This window comes from Chinchilla lanigera, unplaced genomic scaffold (assembly GCF_000276665.1).
Source record: "Chinchilla lanigera isolate Chin_1 unplaced genomic scaffold, ChiLan1.0 scaffold00004, whole genome shotgun sequence".
NCBI classification, from domain to species: Eukaryota; Metazoa; Chordata; class Mammalia; order Rodentia; family Chinchillidae; genus Chinchilla; species Chinchilla lanigera.
Window position 1 is genome coordinate 41,277,803 of NW_004955405.1, and position 24,045 is coordinate 41,301,847.

General features: G+C 59.4%; 1 protein-coding gene across 3 annotated transcripts in view; it reads left to right on the top strand.

Moving 5' to 3' along the window:
* Btbd11 (BTB (POZ) domain containing 11) overlaps positions 1-22,001 on the top strand; it is a 176,668-nt gene extending 154,667 nt beyond the window's left edge. Inside the window, exons 5-17 of one of the 3 annotated variants that reach the window (XM_005374637.2) lie at positions 1,433-1,598; positions 3,490-3,579; positions 5,370-5,471; positions 7,143-7,236; positions 7,326-7,461; positions 8,016-8,236; positions 9,162-9,340; positions 11,042-11,147; positions 11,695-11,797; positions 13,246-13,327; positions 16,997-17,065; positions 18,299-18,412; positions 19,953-22,000. In XM_005374637.2, coding sequence (XP_005374694.1) covers positions 1,433-1,598; positions 3,490-3,579; positions 5,370-5,471; positions 7,143-7,236; positions 7,326-7,461; positions 8,016-8,236; positions 9,162-9,340; positions 11,042-11,147; positions 11,695-11,797; positions 13,246-13,327; positions 16,997-17,065; positions 18,299-18,412; positions 19,953-20,162 — 1,672 coding nt within the window. In that variant the 3' untranslated portion in view covers positions 20,163-22,000. Of the gene's footprint in view, positions 1-1,432; positions 1,599-3,489; positions 3,580-5,369; positions 5,472-7,142; positions 7,237-7,325; positions 7,462-8,015; positions 8,237-9,161; positions 9,341-11,041; positions 11,148-11,694; positions 11,798-13,245; positions 13,328-16,996; positions 17,066-18,298; positions 18,413-19,952 lie in introns of all 3 variants that reach the window. The other 2 variants (XM_005374639.2, XM_005374638.2) reach the window with 2 other exon arrangements.
* The last annotated feature ends 2,044 nt before the right edge of the window (positions 22,002-24,045 follow it).

Here is a 24,045-nt window from a genome sequence, read left to right on the forward strand (position 1 = left end):
CAGTTCTCACTCGGTCCCCATCTCGTCCTGCTTGCTGCTCAGCTGGTCAGCTCAGCACTGACAGTCTGCCTGCCTCTGGGGCGCCTCCCGCCCACCCTCCTGCTGGCAAGAGGTGGCACCCCCACCTCGCTGCCTGCCGTTCAGCAGCCCTTGCGAGTGTGAGGGTGAGCGCCTGGGCCCGTGGGCCTCTCTGTCCAGATCCTGCCCCGGAAACATTGCCACCCCCAAGGCCGCCCTGGGGCGCTGCGTCTGTCTGCGCACCCGGCCCTGCTAGGGATGCCTCTGCCCCTCCCACCCCACCTCTTGTCCCTGATCTGCAGTGCGGCTCCCCACGACCCGCTGCTGGACACTCCTGCTGTGCGTGGCCACTTCCTGCCGCTCCTATGGTGCGTTTGCTGGGTAACCTCCGTCTCCGATCCCTCACCCTTCACTCGCCCTGTGACTTTTTCTCGCGGTATGGGAGATGGGGCCCAGGCCCTTCCCACTGAGCACCTCAGCCCTGTTTTGTTGTTCACTTTGAGACAGGGTCTTGCTGAGAGACTAAGTAGCCCAGGCTGGGCTCAAACTTCCTGTCCTCCAGCCTCGGCCTCCCCAGGTGCTGGGATGACAGGCGGCACCCCCGTGCCCCACCTGCCACATGGGCTTAAGACAACATGTGCTGTATCCTGTCTTTCCAGCCAGTGGGCTCCCAGGGCGGGACACCAGTGCAGGTGATCTTATGCAGTAAGCAGCTGGAGGACAGGTTCGCCCAGCCAGGGCAGTGCCAGCTTTTGCCAGCAATGTCTGCGTGGCCGCCTCCTCCCCACCACTTCCCTGGCGTCTGTCCCTGAGCTGTGGGCTGGCGGACAGCTCCCATAGCCCTGGCTGTTGTGGGCCGGCTCCTCTCATGGCCTGCGGTCTTGCTGTGCTCTGACTGGAGGGAATCCTCTGCCTGTGTCTGCTCAGCTTGCACTTGACATTCGCAGGCTGCAGGATGTGACAGAGACTCGCACACAAAGCCCCCAGCCTGGCAGGAGGCGTCCGACGGGTGAACGGGCAGCAGTCGGAGCTGCCCTTGCTGACGGGGACGCAGCTGACACACAGGCTACCGCCCACACCTGCAGACTGCGCAGCCCTGGGGGCCGGTGCTTGTCTGACCCGCAGGTTGAGAGGGCGGTGATTGTTCCTGGTGCATGCGCCTGCGTGGGGCCTGGAGCAGAGGACCTGGCCTGCCCAAGCGTCTGGCCGTTAGTCACCCTGTGGCACTCAGCTCAGGGTCGTCCCCCCCCCCGGGCCAGGCCGGCCACAGCGGCTTGGAGGGACAGGATGCAGGGACCCCAGGAGGCAGTGGCTCCCTTGGGAGCCTGGGAATTGGCAAGGGACCAGAAAGCAAACGCAAAGCACATGATGCCCCGGAAGGCCCCAAACGCTCTGACTGTCCCTCCCTCCCCAGGGCCGATGACTGCTTCTGCGCCTCCCGGAAGCTGGACGCGGTGGCCATCGAAGCCAAGTTCAAGCAGGACCTGGGCTTCAGGATGCTGAACTGCGGGCGGACAGACCTGGTGAAGCAGGCAGTGTCCCTGCTGGGGCCGGACGGCATCAACACCATGAGCGAACAGGTACGGCACCACCTGCCCCGCGCCGCGCTGCCCGGGCGCCCTCTGCCGGCCGCCCAGGGGGCTTGCTTTCTTCCTTTAAGACTTTTTGGTTTTGGGTTTTAAAATATACAAATACTCTTGTCCATCTTTATAGAAGTAGCACATGATTATTGCAGCTGAAATGGAAGAGAGAAAAATAAATCTTTTCCAGGAAGGAGACAGTGCCCAAGGCAGATGACCACCGTGTACCTTCAGGGCACATCCTTTGAGTCCTTTGCCAGTGTGATTATTGTCAGCGCCGCACCCGTCTCCCTGTTACTGCACAGGACATGTCCAGGCCGAGTCAACCAAACTTTGAGACATGTGGGTCAGTTTGGAGACCCCCGGAGGCACCTCAGAGATAGGCAGATCCGCCCCAGATCCTCAAAGCAACGCAGGGAGAGGTGTTGGTGTCCACAGCCAGAGCGACACCTGGGGGAAGGGGGCAGACACGGAGGCTGCACTGCGAGTGGCAGACAGCAGGCTGCGAGGGCAGATGGGCAGCCCCTGGCAGTGCCAGAGCGGGATGGGGACTGTCCACTTAGGACGAGTGTTTCTCCTGAGCTGCACCAGGGAGCCCTAATTGTCACACAAGCGCACACACATTTATGTTGTTTTTTACAATCCAGGGATTTACCACATCGCCTTTTCAAGTGTTTTATACAAAAGGTAGCTTGCAATAGTGTTGAATGCTCTAAAAATCACTTCTGACGATGGCAGAGAACAGTCACATTGTTTATTCGCGAGCCGTAGCTCATGGGCTGGGTATTTCACTTGCTCTAATTATTTTTGCTAATAATGCTGGGCTAAACTCACTCACACCAGTCTGTGTTCAAGTCTCTGATTATTTCATGAGGGAAACTTAAAAGCGGAAGTGGCGCCTCAGAAGCCTCCGCCTGTCCTAAGTCACCGCCCCGGGCTCAGTCTCCTCACAGCCTCCCCAGCCTGTCCGCTTTCCCTGTGGCCCTGCCTGCTTCTCAGCGGAGTTTACTGCTCTTCTTGTTTACTGAGAAGAGCTCTTTATATACTTGCCGTAATGTACCAAATATGTCTCTGTTTATTGCTTATCTTTGATTTTGTTTATCGTGTTCTCAGTTTTATCATTTTCCTTTCTGATTTCTTCTGTGATGTTTATGATTGGAAGTAGATCCAGAGGCCAGTGAGGTATCTTTTATTGATTGTACATTTTTCGAGATCTCTAAACAAACTAGCAGTGACTTTGGCGCATGCTGTGAGATAAGGCTCTGCCTTGTTTTCCCAAATAGCTTCCTTCTCGACGCTGCTGGGTGGGGCACCGTCCCTCCCTCCCTCCTGTTGGCCATGGGTGCATTTATAATAAGCTACTCCCGAAAGCCGTTCCTCCTTCGCTTGCCTCCTGCGTATAAATGACTCTGTCAAGCCGATGTCAGTGACAGGGACATCACAGGCTCAGAGGCATCCCGGTACCCCTGATGCTGACCGGCAGCTTCCACAGAGCCAGAGGACGCTCATTACACTGTGAAAGAGAAAATGTCAAGGAACCTGTGTTCATCAGTTAGATGCTTGGGGCTGATACCGCAGAACCCAGGAAGTCCCGAGAGCCCTACTTGAAATCAGCTGCTTGTTTTCACAAACAGCATAGGTCCCTTCTTCCCTGAAACAGACGAGCGAAGGAAAGCCCTCAACTCGAGCAAAGAGAAACGCCGGCGGCAGTGTGAGCTCCCTGCTCGCCCCCACCAGGATTTCCAGAGCATGGGGGCCGCGGCCCATGAGCCACACTGGGTCTCGCGCTCGAGCGCAGCCCCGACACACGCGGGGACGTTCCCTTTGTGTTTGCTGACTGGCCACCGCCACCTTGTAAACGCTGTCCGTTCTCTGGTTTAACTCACCGCAGGGCATGACCCCCCTGATGCACGCCTGCGTCCGTGGGGACGAGGCGATGGTTCAGATGCTGCTGGACGCCGGAGCTGACCTGAATGTGGAGGTGAGGGCCAGAGGGCCGCGAGGGCCAGAGGGCCGCGAGGCCCCCGGCGAGCCAGGAGAGGGGGGCTGGCCTCGTGGGGCCACCACTGCGGGACTGCCCTTGGACAGATAGGTCATTTCTCGCCCTCTCGGTGGCCGTGGTCCTGGCAAGATGGTCTTGTCCATCCCAAGGCCCCAGCTGGCCAACTCCCGGGAGCCGCCTCCACCTGGGTCGCAATTCGAGCAACCCCGCCCCTGCAGGTGGCCCTGCTGTTGCTGTCCTGGTGGTGCCAGCTGCACCCTCTGATCTGTTCCTTCCGGGATCTGGGCAGAGAGCTCCCTGAGCTGCCAGCCCGTCCCCTCTGCCTGACCCAAGCAGAAGGCACCTGGCCCTCCAGCCGAGGTACCCAGCCCCTCTAGCTCCCCCACCAGATCCGGACAGGCTCACCTCGCTGGCTGAGCCCACAGGTCTTCAAGCTGATCCGGGCTTCCTCAAGGAACCCTGTGTGTCCCCGCTACCCACAGGCTTTGGAACTGAACAGACTTAGGGTGACTTGCTTTGGGGGAACCTTCTGCTCCCGTCTGTGAGTTGGGAGTCCAGTGGTACCATGCACAGTTCCTGGGAGGACAGACAGAGAGCCCAGCACAGGCAGGCTTGAGACTCCACTAGGGTTAGTTGGTCTACCTTCCCCTAACACTGGGAACGTCGGGCCACATTCTCTGCTGACCCGAAGACCTGCTCTTCCCGGCCAACTCAGCAGCCTCAGGCCCAGAGAGACTGGCACGCTCAGCCTTCAGCCAGGGACTTCAGGAAACTTTAAAGTCCAAAATTAGGTGCCCCTGCAGTCTCTGTACTGTGCTTTTTTTTTTTTTAATTAGTGAGCTTTAAGTTCATCTGAGGAAAGCATACACTAGGCAGATTTAGATCTAGACAGCTTTGGGGATTTTCCTCCCCTGCTCTGAGGCTTGTGCTTGGGTTCAGGTGAGGGTCTCCTGTCCTCCCCGCCAGCTGATCCATGGTCTAGTGAGCTACACTACAGGTGTCCCAGCCACACAGTCTAGGAACACCGGGAGAAGAGCAAGGGTGGCTATGAGCATGTAGGACCACGCCAGGCCCCTGGGCCCATGCTGAGAGCCCAGCCCCGGGAGGCTCAGCCCTGGTGTGACCCATGCTCCCAGCTACAAGAGGGGCCTTGACCCCCAGGAAGCCAGCAAAGAGCCAGGGCCAGGCTGGAGAGAGCCGTGTGCAGCAGCAGCCCCTTCCCCCGGGTCTGATGGTCTGGCCCAGAGCGAAGCTTGGAGGGGCCGCCGTCCCGAGAGCCTCCTGGACAGTGAGGATGGCTTGGTAGTGAGCCTTACCGCTGTCGGACACCCTGTAGCTCCCGGAGCCACCCCCACAAGCAGGAGGCAGGGGAGAGGCGAGGAGGAGGAGGGGGGCTCACTGTACCCCCATCACTGCTTGTCCCGGGATACGATCCAAAGTCGTCCCTGCGGGGGCACGGAGAACAAAAGTCACTGGGAAATTTTCTCTCTCCCCTCTAGACGGAATCCCCAGAGTGGTCCTCCAAGGGCCAACTTTTGGAGGTGGCCTCCGGCTCTGTTCTTACATACACAGGCACGACCAAGGCCAGCTCCAGTGACCGGACTTTAGGGTGTCCCGCAGGGCAAGTCCCCAGTCGTCAGCGTCCCCAGCACCGCCTGGGAGCCCTTGTCTGTGTGTGTCCAGCCCACACGTGCCACCACGGATAGGTCAGATTTGCTAGCCAAGAACTGCAAAGGTCACGTTTTGAAAATAACCTCGTTTGTTTGTAGGTTGTCAGTACTCCTCATAAATATCCATCCGTCCACCCCGAGACCCGCCACTGGACGGCTCTGACTTTTGCCGTGTTGCATGGACATATTCCTGTAGTTCAGGTATTAACGCACTTCCCTTCCACATCTGACCTTTCGTTTTGCCTCTCGGGTGCAGCTCTACACATCTCCCAGCATGCATCTTCCCTAAGACATTCATATTGGTTAACTGCAATTAAATGGAGGAAATTCATATCTACATCCGTGGGTTAAAATATCATAGGTAATGGTCTGTTCGGCCCAGCTTTAACCAATATGAAATCATCATGGCCCACACACAGCCTCACAGAGGGGCACCCGCAGACACTCCTCCTGGCTGCCCGTGGGGGTGGGACCTCAGCTGTGACTTTGTGATTTGCTTGCGTTGCCTGTTGTCATGTGAACAGGAGACTTGTCCCCTCTGGGGACGCTCGGAGCCTCCCTGAGGCGGGACCGGTGTTTCATGGAATCTAGGGGTTTCCACCCACGGGGAGAAGCACCCAGAGGACAAGGGGGTATTTCCAGACAGTGCTGGTTTGGGCCCCACTCTGGAGGCTCCGATCCAGAGAGCCGGGGCCGGGCCTTAGCGTGTGCTCCTGGTGACGAGCCCACGTCATAGGTCCCGGCACGGAGACGTGTCTCCTCGCACTGTACTGGCTGAGGTGGAGCTGGGGTCCAGTGAGTCGCTTTCCATGCGTCCAGGATTGTGGCTGGTCTTTGGTTCGTGGGAGCAGAGGGATCAGTGAGTGGGTCTGGCCATGCCTGGCACCCAGGGGCTGCTGAGCTTCGGGACAGCGGGTGCTTGCCTCCTCTCCATGGCCAGGCCTTGGAAGTCTCTGCAGAGCAGGAGTGGTGTGCAGGGACAGCCAGGTGGGGTTGGGTCCTCACAGGAGCCCTGGTTTTTCCTGGGTAACAGGAATCCCAAGGACAGGTCCAAAGCGACGTTCTGGGAGGCTAGGCTCTCACAGGTCACCCTGGAGGTGGGTGGCTTCTGGCCATAGAGCGTCATTCCTGTCCCCTCCCAGGAGACGAGGATAAGGAGGAAGCAACAGATGGTAGTGCAGGGACAGAGATGCCACAAGTGCCTACCAGGCAGTCATCGGGAGTGGGAACAGTGACTCGGCAGTCAGGCCACCTCCCCAGCATGGTGCCACCCATCATGGAAGTCCCAGGATGGACTGCCTGGTTGTGCCCCAGGTGCCCACTGGGCAGGGAGGTGGCATGGATAGGCTCTGCCACCTTTAAGAGGCTTGGGTACCGTCCCTTGTACCAGATGAGATCCTGAGAGGCAAAACTTCTGGACGCTCACTCAGCCGCTTCCTAATTCCTGTCCAGAGGACTCAGGGGCCCAGAAGGGGCTCTGCCCTGGGTGGCCATGGATGTCCCCAAAGTCCTTTGGAACTCCAGAGGTGGTGGCTGCAAGAGGCCACTGCACCCCCCGGCCGGGAGGACCTGGCATTCTGGCGCTCAGGACTTCTAGCCCGGGTTTCTGGGAGCTTCGGTGCGGTGCAGACCCCGGAGCTCTTTCTGAGCAGTGGACTGTGGTGCAGGAGCCCGGGGAGGTGGACAGCGGCCTCACGACACGCCGTGCTGCTGTATGGACCACACCGTGGCGGCCCAGGGCTCCCGAGGGCACAGGCGGCCCCCAGCTGGTCCTCCAGCCCCATGCGTGAGGTCATGGCCCATGGGGGACAGCGTCAGCTCCTCACCCGTCTGCATGGTCCTGAAGCATCTCAATGACCCCTCTCCCCTCAGCTGCTCCTGGACGCCGGGGCCAAGGTGGAGGGCTCTGTGGAGCATGGCGAGGAGAACTACTCCGAGACGCCCCTGCAGCTGGCAGCCGCCGTGGGTAAGCCGCTGTCCCCGCCTGGCTCCTGCATGCGCCTGGGAGGCTATACCGCTTCGACCCCTCATGCACCACCCTCTCTGGGCTTGCAGGAAACTTTGAGCTGGTTAGCTTGCTGCTGGAGCGAGGTGCAGACCCCCTGATAGGAACCATGTACAGGAACGGGATTTCTACCACCCCCCAGGGGGACATGAACTCGTTCAGCCAGGCCGCAGCCCATGGACACAGGTAGGCTAGGGCAGCCGCGCGGGGCTTGTTAAATATGCAGATTCCCAGGCCTGCCCAGACCCATCCTCTCCCCGGGACTCTGCCTGCCAGCCTGTGAGGCCCCTCCACAGACAGCACGCGTCCACGCAGACTCCGGCTGGTTTCACTTGCTCCCAGCCCCGTGCAGCCACGTTAGCGTGGCATGTCAACCCGTGCCTGCCATCAGAAGTGAGAGGATTCCACACAGAAAACACCCAAGCCCCTCACACCCCCTGTTTTCCTTCTGAGCTTCCTCTGGGACCCACGCCCACCACAGTTCATTCACACCTCCCCAGGGAAAGCGGATTTAAGCTAATAGTCAAAAGGGCAGAAAGCTCTAGAATCTTCTGGAAATGACCAAGCCCCAAGCTGCACTCAGCCAACAAGGCCGGTCACAGCACCCCCATCCATCCCCAAAATGCATCCTGTGGGGTCAGGCCCCCGAAGCTGCCACCCCAGAACGGGCCTGTCGCCCCTGGCGTCCCGCCATCCCCCTGCATCTCTGAGCGTCTTCCTCTCGGGTTTGTGATTGACAGGAATGTGTTCCGAAAACTGCTGGCTCAGCCAGAGAAGGAGAAGAGCGACATCCTGTCCCTGGAGGAGATTCTGGCCGAGGGCACTGACCTGGCGGACACTGCCCCGCCTGCCCTGTGTGCCAGCCGCAACAGCAAGGCCAAGCTGAGGGCCCTGAGGGAGGCCATGTACCACAGCGCCGAGCACGGCTACGTGGATGTCACCATTGACATCAGGAGCATAGGTCGGTGTGGGGACCCCGGCTAGGTCAGAGGCCAGCCTCCCCCGCCTCTGCCTCTGCCTCTGCGTCTGTCTCTGTCTGCTCTATCTCTCTGTCTCCGCCAGTCTCTGTCACACACACGCACATGCACACTCAGGCACACACGCACCCTTGCACACACACCCTCAATGGCTGGAGTAGGATCGCGGTCCCCTGTCCTCACACAGCAGCCCCTGCCACCTCCCCAACCTGGATGCTGGCTCTGAATCCCATCCTCGGAGCTGCGACCACAGCTCACCAGGCACCTCCCCGGGGCTGCTGATGGGGTCTGGGCAGGAAAGGCTGGAAATCTTTATGTTTAACAATCACCCTGGAGCTCAGCTGGTGGAGGAGCCGCGGCCCGAGGGTGCCCGGCAGCAGGCCAGCCTGGCCCGCGGCTTTAGCCTGCACACAGGGGCTGGGGCACCTCCCTGGGTGGCTGTCCAGGGCGTAGCCCACGAGCTGGCGCTGGGTGTGCCCCTGTCAGAACAGTGGTGAGGCGAGTGCCCTCAGTTTCCCCGTGAGGGGCAGCAGCTGCCATTAGAGCAGGTGGCGCGGGGGAGCTGCAGAGGCCGTGTCCCGAGCCCTGCCACCCAGGCGGGGACCCGCCGGCGGGTACAGGAGCCGGTGAGGTCTGCTGAGGGTGCCGCCGGGTCTTAGCCCTCCTGTGGGTGTGGGTACCCCAACACAGACAAGACTGTCCCTTCCCCGAGCTGCTCCTCCCTGCAAGCAGAGGGCAGAGGCTGTGCCGGGTCGCAGCCCTCCTGCGCGTGTGCATGGGGTCCCAGCCCCGGCTTCTGCTCATCTTGGCTGTCTTCACTGCACCTTCGCCTCTGGGTCTCAAACCCGGTGACGCCCGGGGAAGGGCCCACTCGCAGGTGAGAACACGGCCCCTCGCGGTCCCCCACAGGCGTGCCCTGGACGCTGCACACGTGGCTGGAGTCCCTGCGGATCGCCTTCCAGCAGCACCGCCGGCCGCTCATCCAGTGCCTGCTCAAGGAGTTCAAGACCATCCAGGAGGAGGAGTACACGGAGGAGCTCATCACCCAGGGCCTGCCGCTCATGTTCGAGATCCTGAAAGCCAGCAAGGTACAGGGGCGGGCCGGGACTGCTCAGCTGCGGTGCACGTCCCCCGGCCTGCACTGCCCTCCGGGACGGACCAGGGAGTCACAGCCGCCAGTGGGGCCCGGGCCAGCTGCCTGTGCAGCCGCGGGTGCACCTGTCACATCCCAGGGCTCAGGCATGCAGGCCAGGAGGGATCTCAAGGTTTGCACGGAAGCTGGGGAGACACACGTGCCACGCATGTGCCCCTCAGTGCCCTTGGGGGTTAGCAGAAGTCACCTGGTGCCCACTAGGAGAGACAGGGATTGGAACCCAGCAGGAAGCAGGGCGTGCAGCACTCTGAGACTGAGAATGCAGACCCCACTGGGGTCTGTGGGTGGAGCCCTGAGGGCAAGAGGGGAGCAGTGATTCCAACCCCAAGGCTCACCCTGCAGTGCGCTCCATGCCCAGCAGCAGGGAATGCTGCCGCTGCTCCAAACAACAGCCCAGCCTGTAGGCCGCTGGGCTTTTGTTCTTAAAAGTGTCTCTGGGCTGGGAGTTGGGGGAAGGAGGCAACCTCACGGCCCACAGCCCAGATCACACGTGGGGAAAGCCAAAGGCCATGCTTCCTGTGGTTCTCCAGGCTAAGGGGAAGAGTATGACTGCATTTCCAAGTCCCACAGTCGGGGTGAGGCCTGTGGCATCCCAATTCTGATGCCACTCAGGGTGCTGACACTGTGGTCTAGGGAACACAGTTTGAGAACCCCTGCATCCAGCAGGGGCTGGCAGCCCCCGGATGCTGTCCGGAGAAGGGCGTCCAACACGCCTGGGTTGTGAGGCGCCGTGTGGAGAGCAGAGCCCCCCCCCTCCTCCGCAGCCCCCGAGGGTCGGTGTGCAGTGACAGGAGCCGTCAGCCTCACCCGCCGTCCTGGGACAGTGTGGGCTTGCTGTCCGGAGCTGACCGTGTCCTCCGGCTCGGGGCCCAGGCAGCGGATCCGAGAATGGTCCCAACCCTTTCCTCCTCGGCACACTGCTCAGCTGCCTGCCGGTACTGTAGCAAGTTTCCAGGAGTGTAGCAAACTTCCGGTACTACAGCAGAGCACCCAGAGGACCAGCCTGAGGGAGAGGTCGGCTGAGGCTGGTTCCCGGGCCCCTGGGGAGGGCGCACACCCAGTCCCCACCAGGAACCCGCCCAAAGGCCGGGACCTGCTCTAGGCACGGCTCACAGAGCAGACACCGCCCCCAGCAGTGCCGCGGACGGAGACCAAGCCTGTACGGGGCTCCAGGGGACACTGAGGCAGCCACGGAGAGCAACCGTTTCTCCCAGCCCCTCTCGTCCACATTTCCACCCCTGTGCTGTGTCCGCCTGAGCACCATGCCCAGCGCGGAGGCAGAGGGCGATGGGCACGGGCTCCTGGGGCCCCGAGCAAGCTTGGCACCTGGAGTTGGGACCACAGCGTCCCCACCTTTTTTATTTTTGGAGGATGTGATTCAACTGATTAGTCCCGGATCCAGAAACCCAGCTCATAAGAAAGCTGAATCAGGAGCGTTTGTCTCCTTAGTGGCGAGTGCAGTCACAGGACAGGATAATTAGCTGCTTCCAGAATTGGAGATTATTGATAAAGCGCATTTGGGATTAAAAATTTATTTTCTCAGTACTGGGCCCCTCGGGGACCTGCAGGAAAATGTGGCCCCCTTGCCCGGGTGACCTTCGGCCCTGGTCACATGACCGCTCCTTCTCCCCCGCAGAACGAGGTGATCGGCCAGCAGCTGTGTGTCATCTTCACGCACTGCTACGGGCCCTACCCCATCCCCAAGCTGGCGGAGATCAAGAGGAAGCAGACCTCGCGCTTGGGTGAGTGCCTGGCGCAGGCTGGCGCCCCAGGACCGCCGGGCAAGGGGAACCAAGGCACACAGTCCAGGCGGGGCTTCCAGGACCGTGGAGGGGGTTACGGGGAGAGACTCTGGGGGAGCCCCTGGGGAGGACAGGGACGGGGCAACACCTCCCTCTGATTACGGGGACTCCTGGGGTCACAGGGTGGTGCTGTCTCTGAAGCCAGGTTGATGCCCTTCGTTCCTGGAGAGTATTAAGTGAGGTGGACGGCTTGGCGGTGCCTGGAGGCGCCCAGGCCGGCAGTTTCCTAAGCACTTACATACATGAATCTGCTTAATCCTGTGCTAGAGGTGAGCCCTGGTTATTCCCAAGGCCACCTTACAGAAGGGACGCTGAGGCAGAGCTGCTGACTAGTGTGGCCAGGGTCACACAGCAGAGCCCGCACCCTCGCCGTCTTCCCTCCCTCTGTGCTGGACACAGGAAGCGGGGACGGTGCAGACAGGGTATAGCTGGTCAGGTGGTGCCCTGGGGACAGCTGACCCCACCCTTCCCTTGCCTTCCTTCGTAGACCCTCACTTCCTCAATAACAAGGAGATGTCTGACGTCACCTTCCTCGTGGAAGGGAGGCCGTTCTACGCTCACAAAGTGCTGCTGTTCACGGCCTCCCCGAGGTGCGTACCCCGCGGTCCTCAGCTGCATCCCACTCTGCCTGTCCTCTGAGGCTCGATTTCCACGGAGCGCTCCACCGGACTGGCAGAGTGCCCTCAAAATCAAGAATTTCAGAGAACAGGAAGCCCCCCTGCGCAACCCAGAACAAGGCGCCCCTTCTCCTGGGCAGACAGAGCCCCGCGCCTAGACCAGAGCTTTGTGAGCAACCCCGTGGTGGGTGCGAGCCCCCTCAGCCCGGCACCCTTGTGCAGTGAGCGACCCAAGGCCCCTGCCGTGGCAGCCTGAAGACGCCCATGTGCCAAGTTTCAGGAAGGAGCCTGGCGCAGGCTGCCAAACACACAGGGCCTGGCCTGGCTTCTCCCTGGCCGAGTCCACAGATGCCGGGGTCGGGTAGGAGCGAAGGGGAAGTCACCCCCCACGGCTCTGCCGCCCCTTCCCTTCCTGATGGGCATAGGAGCAGTGGACAGTGGGGACCGCCTTGCCCGGGGGCCTCCAGGAAGGCTGCTGGGGTCGTGTGCCCAGCACCCCCGGTTCCCGGGAGCACCTGGCCTCCCCAGTGCCCCCAGCCATACGCAAACCCCGGAAGCCTTGGTCTTTGAGAGGAGAACCTGCTGTCCCCGCGTAGCCCTTGGCTGCAGTTGCGGATGAGCGCCAGAGCACCGGCGGTGTAAGACACTGGCTAGAGCCGGACAGAGGCGACAGGCCTCTCTCGAAGCTCCCTTCATCAGAACTCGGAGGCTCGCTTCGGCTCTGGCGGACGTCTGAGCTTCCCCTGAGCCAGCAGAGCCGCGGCTCCCTCGGGTGGGGTCTCTGCCCCCGGGGGCGCAGGGTTTGGTTCTTGGGCAGGAAATGCATCTAAGACCCCAGGACAAGGGTCCTTAGGGCCGCCCTGGGCTGCTGCAGAGACAGAGCCACAAGCGCCCTGCCTCGTGGAGCCAACAGCGGCTGCCAGGGGACTGGGGAAGCCAGGACCCGAGCTCAGGACGGGCGCCCTTAGTGGCAGCCCTACGCCGGGCGCCAGGGGATGACAGGGTTCAAAGATACCATTCTTTGCCACTCACCAGTCTGAGGACCAGTGCAACGTTGTTCGAAGCGCAGTGTTTAGCTTTTGAGTTTTGACTTTCAGTTAGATGACGACATCATAGAGGAAGGGTTTAAATCCAGACATCTGTGAGCTGGGTGCGGTGGCTCACACCTGTAATCCCAGCTGCTCAGGAGGCTGAGGTAGGAGGATTTTGAGTTCAAGGCCAGCCTGGGCAAATTAGACCCTGTCTCAAAATGAGAAAAAAAAATGTTTGAAAGCTTGAGACGCGGCCCACTGAGAGGGCCTGGCCCGTGCAGGACCACAGCGGGAGCAGGCAGAAATCGGTGGCTGTGCACGTGAGGTCGCAGAGCCAGGGTCCTGGGCGGGGCGGGGCGGGGGTCTCTGACCGCCCTGTGTGTTGCACAGGTTCAAGGCCCTCCTGTCCAGCAAGCCGGCCAATGATGGCACCTGCATAGAGATCGGCTATGTGAAGTACCCCATCTTCCAGGTGAGCCCTGGGGGCAGGGGCCCGGGGTGAGCCGCTCAGAGAAGTCGGGCAGGGGTTGGGTGGTGGCCGAGCTGGGGTCTGGGGACAGAGGGTGAGCGGTGCCTCTCTGGAGACTCCAGGTATAGACAGAGTGGCTGTGAGTGTCCGGAGAGGGCCCAGAGTGGGGCCAGGGAGCACTGCGGCGGTTCAGAGCAGGGAAGTCCGGGAAGCCCCTCGAGAAGAGGTCTGGAGTCAGATATCAGAGCTGGAGAAGGTGGGGCCAAGGAAGGGCTGAGGGCTGGAGGAAGCAAGATGTTCCCGGGAGGAGGCATCACCAAGCGAGGCACGGACATGGGGCCCGGTGCATTTGAGAATGCATTCAGTGACCGCCCACCAGGTCCCAAGGTGCCTCAGGACCACACGGCAAGGCCAGCCAGCTGAGGTGAGGCAGGCCCGAGATGGTGGCTCCCCTTCTGCTGACCCTGTTCCCAGACCCTACTGTCCACAGGGCACCAGGAAGGCACCAAGCCCTACCCCGGCCCTGAAGCCTGCTGAGCACTGGGTCTCCACCACGAGAGATGCACTCCTTCGGCCATGGCTGAAACTTGAAAATAAAGAATCCTCACTAGCCGGAGTGGCGCAGGCCTGTAATCCAAGCACTCTGGGAGGCTGAGGCAGGAGGATCACAAGTTAGAGCCCAGCGACTTAGTGAAAGCCTGTCTCAAAAAATAAATAAATGAAAAAGGAAGAGAAGAAAAGAGAGTCCTGCGCAGATATCAAAGGACAAGACTCCCTGCACCTCATCTGTAACGTGCCAGTCCCTGGCAGCTGGGTCTCTGGGTCTCACGAGGACCAAGCACAGCCAGAAAGTATCAGGTCAGCACAGGTACCTCAGACCACTGGTACTGTCCCTCAGGCGGGGCTGGACGAGGAGGGCAGATGTCTCCATGAGCTGGGCCTGTCCACCCCTCTCCCCCCTCGCCACCGCTGCCTGAGGATAGTGCGGCCCCGCAGTGGGGCAGAGTGACCGCCAACTGGCTTTGGGGTGCAGGGCCCTGTGGCCTCAGCGGGTAGTGGCTGGTGGGACCATCACTCCCATTTCTGCAGAGGGGACACCGAGGCAGGCGGGTGAGAGGACAAGCCTGGAGCATCAGCCTGGTGGAGATGGAGCCAGGCTTTGTCCCCATCTGCCCGGCATGGAAGCTCAGGACATCACCTGGGGACTGGGATAAGAGTGTCCCTGGGTCCCACCAGGGCCAGTGTTCCCGATGGCTGCAGTGCAGAGCTTCGCCTCAGACCCCGGTCAGGACCCAGCTGCTGTCTCCTTTCCTCCTCTGTAGCCAGGTGGGACCCGTGCTCTCGGGCAGCCCGCTCTGCAGGTGTCCCCGTCCCCTGGGCACAGGCAGGATGCGCCTTAAACACAGGTGCAGAACCCGCCCCAGATGCTGCTACAGATGAGTAACTCATGTGCCTGTGACCTGGCCCCCCGGGAGGCTGAGGGAGGAGGATCAAAGTTCAAGGCCAGCCTGGGCAATTAGCAAGACTGTCTCAAAGGAAAATTAAAACGCTGGGGATGCAGCTTGGTTGTAGAGTGCTTGTCCTACATGCACGTGGCCCTGGGGTCCCCGGTGCTGCAAGAAAGAGAAGAGGAAGAGGAGGAAGAGGAAGACAAAGGCGAGGAGGAAGAGAAACGGGAGAGAGAGCCCCGCCCACCCCTGCTGTGGCGAAGCTGAGGTCCAGGCCGCAGCACCTCCTCCTCCTGCTGGCCGCGTGGGTCCTCCCTGGGGTCACCAGCCCTGCAGAGAGCAGACTGGGCCGTGAGAGTCTGTGCAGGAACTGGGGGCCGAGCAAGAGGCCTGGGAGGAGGCCGAGCTCTCACTCTCCACAGAGGAATGAGACCCAGACCCAGGGGCCGCAGCCTCTAACTGCTCCCCAGGGGCTTCCTGGCCACTCTGTCCTCGCCACGGGAGGGAGCTGTGCCGGCCCTCAGGACAGGCGCCCTTCCAGGAAAAGAAGAAAAGCCTCCGGAGGCCGAGAGGTGTGCACAGGAGGCCGCAGCGACGGGCTGCTCCTGACCGACGCGGCTCACTTCATCCCGCTAGCAGCAGCCTCGCTGGCCGTCAGGCCCAGCCTGAGACTCCCAGGTTGACTCCACCCCGGGGACCCTGCTTCCCAGAGCCACGACCGCCGCGCTGCGTCCTGAGCCAGCGAGGGCGGTGTCCATGCCAAGGGAAGTGTCTGGCAAACACACACCTGGAGCTGGAAAGCAGCGGGAGGGTAGAGCAGAAAAGGCTAGAGCCGTTCAGAGGAGGAAGAGGACAGGAGGGGAGCCGCAGGCGTCGTCTGCAATCGATGCTCAGAGCATTCGCACGGCAGCATTGAAAGAGCCGGGTGTGGACGCAGCCCGGGCCCCGGGAGCTGGCGAATGCACCCTAGACGCGGCCCAGTGAGAGCGCACTGTGGACAGCCATCAAGAGCACGAGGGACGGGCGCGCGGCCGCCGGGGGAGGCCTGGACTCCACACTAGGACGCCGGACACGGCAGGGCTTGTGCACACGGCTCGCATCTGCTCACTTCGGGACAGGGCCAAGAGGTGGAGCGGGGCAACCTGGAAGTTTCTCTCTGGGCTGAGAAGTGTCCCAAAACCCCACAGTGGTGGGGTGGTGCCACGCGGTGCTGATGCTAAAAGCCGGCACTGTTCGCGCTCACCGGGTGTGCTTTGTGTTTGACCGATCTCAATAAACTCCTAACAAGACAAAAACTGATCACATTAGACAGAGAGTGCAAAGGTAGGCCGGGAGTGTGTGCAGGGGCTGGCAGGCAGGGGCAGCACGCGGCAGGGCCGTGGAGAAAGGGCTGGGCTGTCACCGCAGGCCCCCAGGCCCCGCCGGCCTGAGGCGCGTTTGGTCTTCGTCGTCACCTGGAAGGAGGTGGCCTGGTCCCCACTTTACAGATGGTGGCTCGGACTCCCAGGGCCTGAACCCCGGTCACCCAGCTTGGAAGTGGCAGCTGGGTCCCCTCCAGATCTTGCTGTCAGCTGCTGTCCCACAGCACTCACCGACAGCCTGTGGGGAGAGGAGGGCAGCCCACCTGTCCACCCAGACCAGGCCCAGTGCCGCCAGGCTGAGGTTCACGGCTGCCACAGAGCCAGACGGGTGAAGCCGGCTGGACAGAGAGCGGGGTCCAGGACTGTCAGAATGTGCACCCCGAAAAATGAATACTTGGCTGTTGTGGCCAGCTTCATTCCGCTCAAAGGACGGCCACTGGCAAGGCTCCAGGGCCTAGCCCACTGTTAGGCTACCTGAGTCCCTCAGCCGGACATCCAGCTTGGGCCATCGAGGCACCATCAGTGCATGCTGAGACTCTGGCCCCGAGCGGCTCCACCCTGGGGCCTGTCCAGTCATAACAAAGACATTGCTTCCAGGTGGCCCCGGGGATGGGCCCAGGTGGGCCGTGTCCCCTGGGCAGCCTGACAGGGCCAGGCCACAGGAACGTATGATTATTGTCCACTTGGGGAAAATGGCCTGGAGCCTAGGATCAGTCTGTCCATCTGGCCCTGGGCGGACCTGGAACCAGGGCCAGAAACCCTGGGGGACACTGGGGTTCCTGCTGGGCCATGGGGGTCTAGGGGAGGATGGGGGTCTCGGGTGGGCAGGGGACGGCCAGGCTCACTGCACCCCTCCCTTGCAGCTGGTCATGCAGTATCTCTACTACGGAGGCCCCGAGTCCCTGCTCATCAAGAACAACGAGGTCATGGAGGTGAGGAGCCAGGCAGGCCGCGTTCCAGCCCGGGGAGTGGCACCTGTAACCCGGCCAGGGGTGGCTGGACAGTGTCTGGAGTCATCTCTGGACACCGCCATTTCCCCCCGCACCAGCTGCACGGGTTTCTCCGGTGTCCCTTGGGGAGACCCCACCTTAATGACTGTGGGGGTGCAGGGGCTCCCAGAAAAGCATCATCAGAAGATGACCCAGGGGCGGGGATATAGTTCAGGGGCACAAGTGCCTGTCTCGTTAAGAGGAGTCATTAGTTCAATTCCCAGTATCGGACAAAAAAAAAAAAAAAAAAAAAAAATCAGAAAATGAAGTCTCCCTTGTCATTTGTACGAGAACGGCATCCCTGAAACAGGTTCACGTCTCAGTCTCAGGCCGCCCTTTTCCTGATCACTGGCACTGATGTGCCACCCCGCCCTGTCCACCTCCACCCCAGCCTTGTCGCGCCCTCTGCCCAAGGCCGAGGGGCCCCACTCTTTTCTGGAAGTGGAATTCTGACCAGTTTTCCAAGCAAAGCTGGGAGCTTTGAGGCCGAAGCCACAAAGCAGCCAATGGTGGGAGCAGGGCGCCCGGCTGTCGGAGACACGGAGAGTCTATGGCAAGGCTCAGCTGTGTGACCTTCGCAGGGTACTTGACCTCTGGGCCTCTATTTCCTCACCCGGGAAGGGATGATGCCAGGTGTTCTGGAGGCTGCTAGAAGCATCTTTCTGTGAGGGTGTAGCCAGCCCAGTACATCTCCCCCGGCCAGGACTGGAGACAGGCAGAGGACGAGGACTCTGGTGTAAACGTTTTAGAAAGTCCTCCAAAGTCTAAATGCCGAATACTGTTTTTACGTGACCTGGATGAAGATAGAGCCGTACATTAATGCATCGGCTCCAGGCTGCTCCACCTCAGGAACACCTGCCCCAGGATGTGGGGATGCGCCTGCCCTCAGCAGCCTGAGCCCCAGAGTGGGGTCGGGCACAGCAGGGGCCGCCCCAACAAAACCCTGCCCCTCCCAAGCCCCTCACTTCAGCACTCAGCAGTGTGACCCAAGGGACAAAGCCCCGGGCCCCGGGCCCCAGGGAGGGGCAACGGCATGTTGGAAGGACAGGTGGAAAGGAAAGCATGGTCTCGTCCGGCACCGTCCTCCCTGTGCCCCAACCATGCTTTCCCTTGTTGTCCACCCCGCGCCCCCGTTGTCACCACCCCTCACAAGCTCTCTCTCTCGTTCGATTATAGCTTCTGTCTGCCGCCAAGTTCTTCCAGCTGGACGCCTTGCAGCGGCACTGCGAGATCATCTGTGCCAAGAGCATCAACACGGACAACTGCGTGGACATCTACAGCCACGCCAAGGTGAGGCCCGAGCCCACAGCGCCGGCGCTCTCACTGCAGGCCCTGCGCCCACAGCTGCCCGGCTCTGTGTTTCTAACCTGGCACCCGGTGACCTCTCTGTGGCTGAGCCAACTCACACCTTGAATGGAAGCTTCTAGAACAGTGGGTCCCCAAGTGTGGTCCCCAGTCCAGCGGCAGCAGCAGGGACCGTGTTAGAAATGTGAATGTTTGGGCCACGCCCCAAAGCTTCCAAACCAGAAACTGGAGAGATGGGGTCAGCTGTCTCGGTTCACCAGCCTGAGACTCGCTCTGGGGACAAGCAGTGTTCTAGACTGTTTCTGTGTCAGTCTGTCGGAGGCTTGCTCCACCTCTTGGCTCCTGTGAATAAGCTCGCTGTGAACACAGGCTACGGATTCTGCTCAAGCCCTGCCCTCTGGCCCTGCGGGCACACTCAGGAGCACAGCCCTGAGCCTGGAGCCCAGATCTGTCTCCCTCCAAAACAGATTCTTAACCTTGTGTCCCCTCCCATCTCCCCTAACAAGCATCTGAAATAATTCTAGCAATGGTCAGTGCTCAAGAAAGCTTTTCCAACCATGTGTGGTGCCGCATGCCTGTCATCCTAGCACTTGGAAGATGAGGCAGAAGGGTTGCCGTGAGTTCAAGGCCAGCCTGGGCTACATAGCGAGACCCTGTCTCAAACAAAACAAAACAAGAAAGCTTTTCCAGGCGGCTGTATTGCTCAGCAGAAGAGTGTTTGTGGCACATACACAAGGCCCTGGGTTTATCCCACACACATGCATGCGCAGGCATGTCAGCTGATGATTCTGGTTTCTCTGTACGTGAGCTTTACTCTGCCCAGGAAGAGTGCAGTCGGCCTTGTGATCCACAGCCTGGTTGTTTCCTAGGAACTGCATTCATCAGAATATAAGAAACTAATGAGGCTTGGTCCCTACTGCTTAAAAAAAAATTATAACCTGGGAAAAGATCAGCAAACACATTCTATGAAGGACCACATCATTATTTTCAACTTTCAGACCATGCAGCTGCTTCTGTACCCACTTCGTTCTGCCTCTGCAGCGCAAAAGCAGCCAGACGTGATATGTTAACAAGTGGTGTGGCTGTGTTCTAATAAAACTTTATTGACAGAAGCAAGTGGTGGGCCACACTTGGCCCACGGGCCTGCAGTTCGGCAGCCTCTAGTCTAGGAGGTGGGAGCTCCAGCTCCACCTCTGCCGGTGTTAGCTGTGTGAAGACAGGCGTGCGGCTGGTCACAGCCACCATCCAATACATGTCTCCCACTACCTCAAATGCAATTCTTGTGCTTAGTCCCCACTTACACTGCCTGTGCTGAGTGACAGTCACGTACACAGCCTGTGCTGGTTGTGATAAGATGGGGAGGGGCGCTGTGGGATAGGCAGCGCTCAGCCTGTTTCCCCACCTATAAATCAAGGCCTGGAAGTCAGTGCTGCAAAGGCGGGAGGGCCTGTCCTTTCTGCAGCGGGGCCCGAGCTGGCGGCCACCTTTCTCGCGTGTGTAACAAGGCGTCTGCTCCCTCTCGCAGTTCCTCGGGGTCACGGAGCTCTCCGCCTACTGTGAAGGCTACTTCCTCAAAAACATGATGGTCCTCATCGAAAACGAAGCCTTCAAGCAGCTCCTCTACGACAAAAACGGTGAGGGAGCGGGCCAGGATGTGCTCCAGGACTTACAGAGGACGTTGGCCATCAGGATTCAGTCCATCCACCTGTCGTCCTCCAAGGGCTCCGTGGTGTGAGTGTCCAGTGTGTGAAGGTGGCCCGAGAATGCCAGCGTCCCTCCGCGCTGGCTGCACTGATGCACGCGACCCCACCTGGCATCTGTGGCTCGGCCACGGAGCGACCTCCACGGCCTCGGCTGTTCTTGTACCAGTGAGCTCAGCTCCTGTGCGCTCCTGCTGGAACTCAGGGCACAGAGTGGGGTGCAGCGGTGCGGTGCCTCCAGTCCACATGGGGCCACCTAGCCAACCCAGCCCTGGGGCCACTGTCCCCTGGATGGATTGAGACCAAAAGGCTGCTCAGGCTCCTGGCTGATCTAGACTGTGCCGACCCGAAAGCGCTTGTGTCGTATGTCTGACACCGATGCCGACCCCAAAGTGTTTGTGTCGCATGTCTGAGACCTCGGAGGCTGCGCTGAGCAGAGGTCAAACCTGGGAGCTCATGGATGAGGCCGTTATGCATAATGAGGAAATCATTTGGCCCATTTTTAGGGGTGGGAACTTTTTAAAACTGTTCATACTATAACAACAACAGGGCAGTCTTGTAGTTTAAAATATATTTCTAAGAGCTTAACAGTTCATTTTCAACTGAATTGTGTTTAGGGATCTGTGTTTTGAGGTTCTTCTCTTCTTTTATAAACAGTCAGCCGCAGGTCCACCCTATGTAAACACACGGTCAGCAAGTTCTCACTGACACCCTGGACAAGGTGAAATAATCATGCCTTAGTGATCACGGTCACACAGAAGGGGTGCACTGCCAAACTCTCTCTAGTCCAGTAGTTGGAAACCACATGCATGCTAATCGTGGTTCCGGGGTGAGGATAGGACACCCCACATAACAGAACACGCATCTGCATGAGCCAGAACCTGTATGATGTTATGTTTGTGCTTCATTTTTTGCCAAGGTAAAAATGTCCCATCAGTTCTTGCTTAGAAATCCACCTGGTGACACACGCATATCCATTTCTTCTCTAATCATGAATGAACCCAGGATGCTTTTACAGAAATGCGTTCACAGATGATGTTGGGGGGCGGGGGGCGCACGTCAGAGAATTTAGTCTTAACTCAGAGTTTTTGCTGTATTCTCAGAAGATGTTAATAGTTTGTTACTAGCCAGAGAGTATGACTATGTTAGACTATTTTTCAAGATGAACCATGTATGATAGGAGGTACTTTCTGTATTCTGACAGTGTACAGTCTGGATTCTCTATAACGAAAGTCTATATCAACAGGGTTCTGTTCGCCTGCCATATATTATATACATATATATATTATATATAAGCAAAAGAGATTGGTGAAGTGCCACAATATTCCAATAACTTCTGAGTTGCGGCCTTTTTCTTGTTCTTTAATTTGAAACCTAGATACGTACAGTTTAAAACTAGGAGAATGACTCTTACCCTTTGGGGTGGCACGGTCTGGTTGACAAACCCGTTTCCTAGCATGCCTGTGGGAAGTTGCACCAGACTCCGGGTTCTGAGGCGCTGCAGTCCACCTTCCCACTCGCCCCCTGCGCCCTCAGCCAAGTCCTGTTCCACGCGTGGCCTGTGTCTGTCGTCCGTCCCCAGCACTGGCCTCTGTGATGCAGCCGCGGCTTCTCCTCCCCACCATCATCTGTGAACCTCTCTGGCCCCACGGTCCCCCGAGGAAGGAGGAGTCTGTCCTGCCCCAGGAGGGGGTGCCACAGCGAAGCCCTCAGATCAGCCCCGCGCAGGAGTCCCCACCGCTGGCGACTTCTCTGTGAATGTCTGGTGTGCGTTCGGGGCCTCTGGGTTTGGGTTTGTACCTGGGCAGTTCCCACCCGGGCTTCTGTCACAGTTTGGTGTGCTTTCTCGGTCATTAAAGAAGTGATTTTCCCACGCTGTGCCTCCTTTGTGTGGTGTGAGTGAGCTTGGACCTCCTGACTCCGGCCGGATCTTCCCCTCAGCTCAGGGCCTGGACGGTGGGCAGGCGAGGCACAGGAAGACGCTGGCCGGAAGAGGTGCTCCTGGTGCTGGCGGGGATGCTTCCTGTCAGGTGGGAGGCAGCTGGGTCCCGTGCTGGTATCTACTGCCTGCTTGGAGAACTCGCCTGTCCCTCGAGTGTGCAGCCGGGGGACACTTCGGAGGGTGGGGCAGTGAGAAAAGACTCTCCAAGCGGTGTCCCCGAGGACAGAGGTGAGTTCATGCTCCTGGATGGCGGCAGTGTTCCAGGGAGCAGTTGGGGTACAAAGAGGTAAGCAACCAGCTGTTGCTAAGGTCAGACCAAGTGTGGGGGGTGCTGCTCTGGCCTAGGCAAGCCCCTGGAGTGAGGAGTCCCCTGGCTAACCCGCGGGACCTGCCGGGTGTCCCCAGAACTGAGCCAGGGGCCAGGTACAGGGCCGACCCCATGCCTTCCCCAGGTCTTCGCCCTGGCTTCTCCGCAGTCCAATTCTGCTGCTTTAAGAGGCAGCCAAAGCAGCCAAGCACCAGGGCGCAGGCCAGCAAAAGTGCGCTTTACTTTTGACTGGGTGTCACCCTCTGTGTAGCCTCAGGGTAGAGAGCTATTTGACTCAGTTCCTGAGTATCAGGTTAATGTTATCCCTTAGTTATTGCAGGCTGATCGGGTCCGCAATCTCCCCCGATGAGTGTAGGGTGAAGGCTAAATAAAAGAGGCAAATGGAATGATTTCAAGGTTCCAGGAGGATCAGCACTCTCTCACAGAATTCAAAGTTCTCTCGAGGCTAAGACCAAGATCTTCTCTGGGTGGCCCATATATATTTAGTTAGCAGAAGAAGCGAGAGGAGTACTCAAGAAGGGTGGAACTTCTCAAGGACTTCTCCAAATACGGTTTTAAATTAATCCACCCAAGAGTGGATGCCTGAGGCTAGTCTTTATCTAGTTGAGGTTGGATCCAGGTGTCCTTGGCTGTGACCTTGTCTTATCTTTTGAGGCTTCACAGCTTTACCCAAGATTACAGGCCTCACCGGGGACCAGTGACTCACAAAGGTTCACTTACTATGAGTGTGCTGCCCATCTCCAGACAAGCCGTCTAGGCTTTGGACAGACTCACAAGTAAACATGAAAAGCCAATTGGTTGATTTAAGTACTGTTCAAGCCTGGTTTGTTGTGGTCTCCATCATCTGAGGAAGCGACAGCCAGTTTTGTTACAGGCGTCTCGGCCTGCTGAGCCTGGACAGGGCCCCTGGGGAGTGGTTCCTGTCTCAAGCCCCCCATAGGTCTTCCTTTCACAATGGGAGCCCAGAAGAACTGCACCTGCATGCAGCTGCCTGGACAGGGTCCCTTAGCTCCCTGCACACCCCCAGAATTAGCTCATGCTTGCCACACCTGAGCATCCTCGTCCGTGGGGACTAGGGCCCCAGTAGCCCACAGAGAGCCCCAGCAGAGGCACGTGGGAGGAAGTCCAGTCCGCATGGGCAGGGTTGGAGGGACGACCCTCCGGTCCTGTCTGGCTGTTCCGCATGGGATCTCATGTTGCTTTTCCCTGAAAAGCCCTAGGCAAAATGTGCTGCTCCTGCTGGGAGCAGAGCCCTGAGCTCACTGTCCAGCTGTGAGCTTCCTTTACCTAACTCCAGGCAAAGGGGATAAAAGGCCCTTGGAAAAAACAGTCTGTTGCAGCAGCCCTGGGGTCCCTGTCTTCAGCATTGGTACTCATCTCTCCTAGCCTTGCAGCCTTACATTTGCCACCTTGGGTCACAGAGGCAATCACTGAAGTGTCACTTTCCCTTCCAATGGCCCCTGCACCTTCTCCCGGCGCCCTCCCCATGGGTCTGGACCCAGCTCTGACCTGAAAACCTTCCCAAACCAAACCAGATGGGCTCCTTGTGAGCTGGGAGACATGGGACGAGGTCCTTACCTGGTTTTTGGAAGCGATCTGGTCAGAAGTGCACCAGCCTCACAGACAGATGAATCCATGGACCTATTTC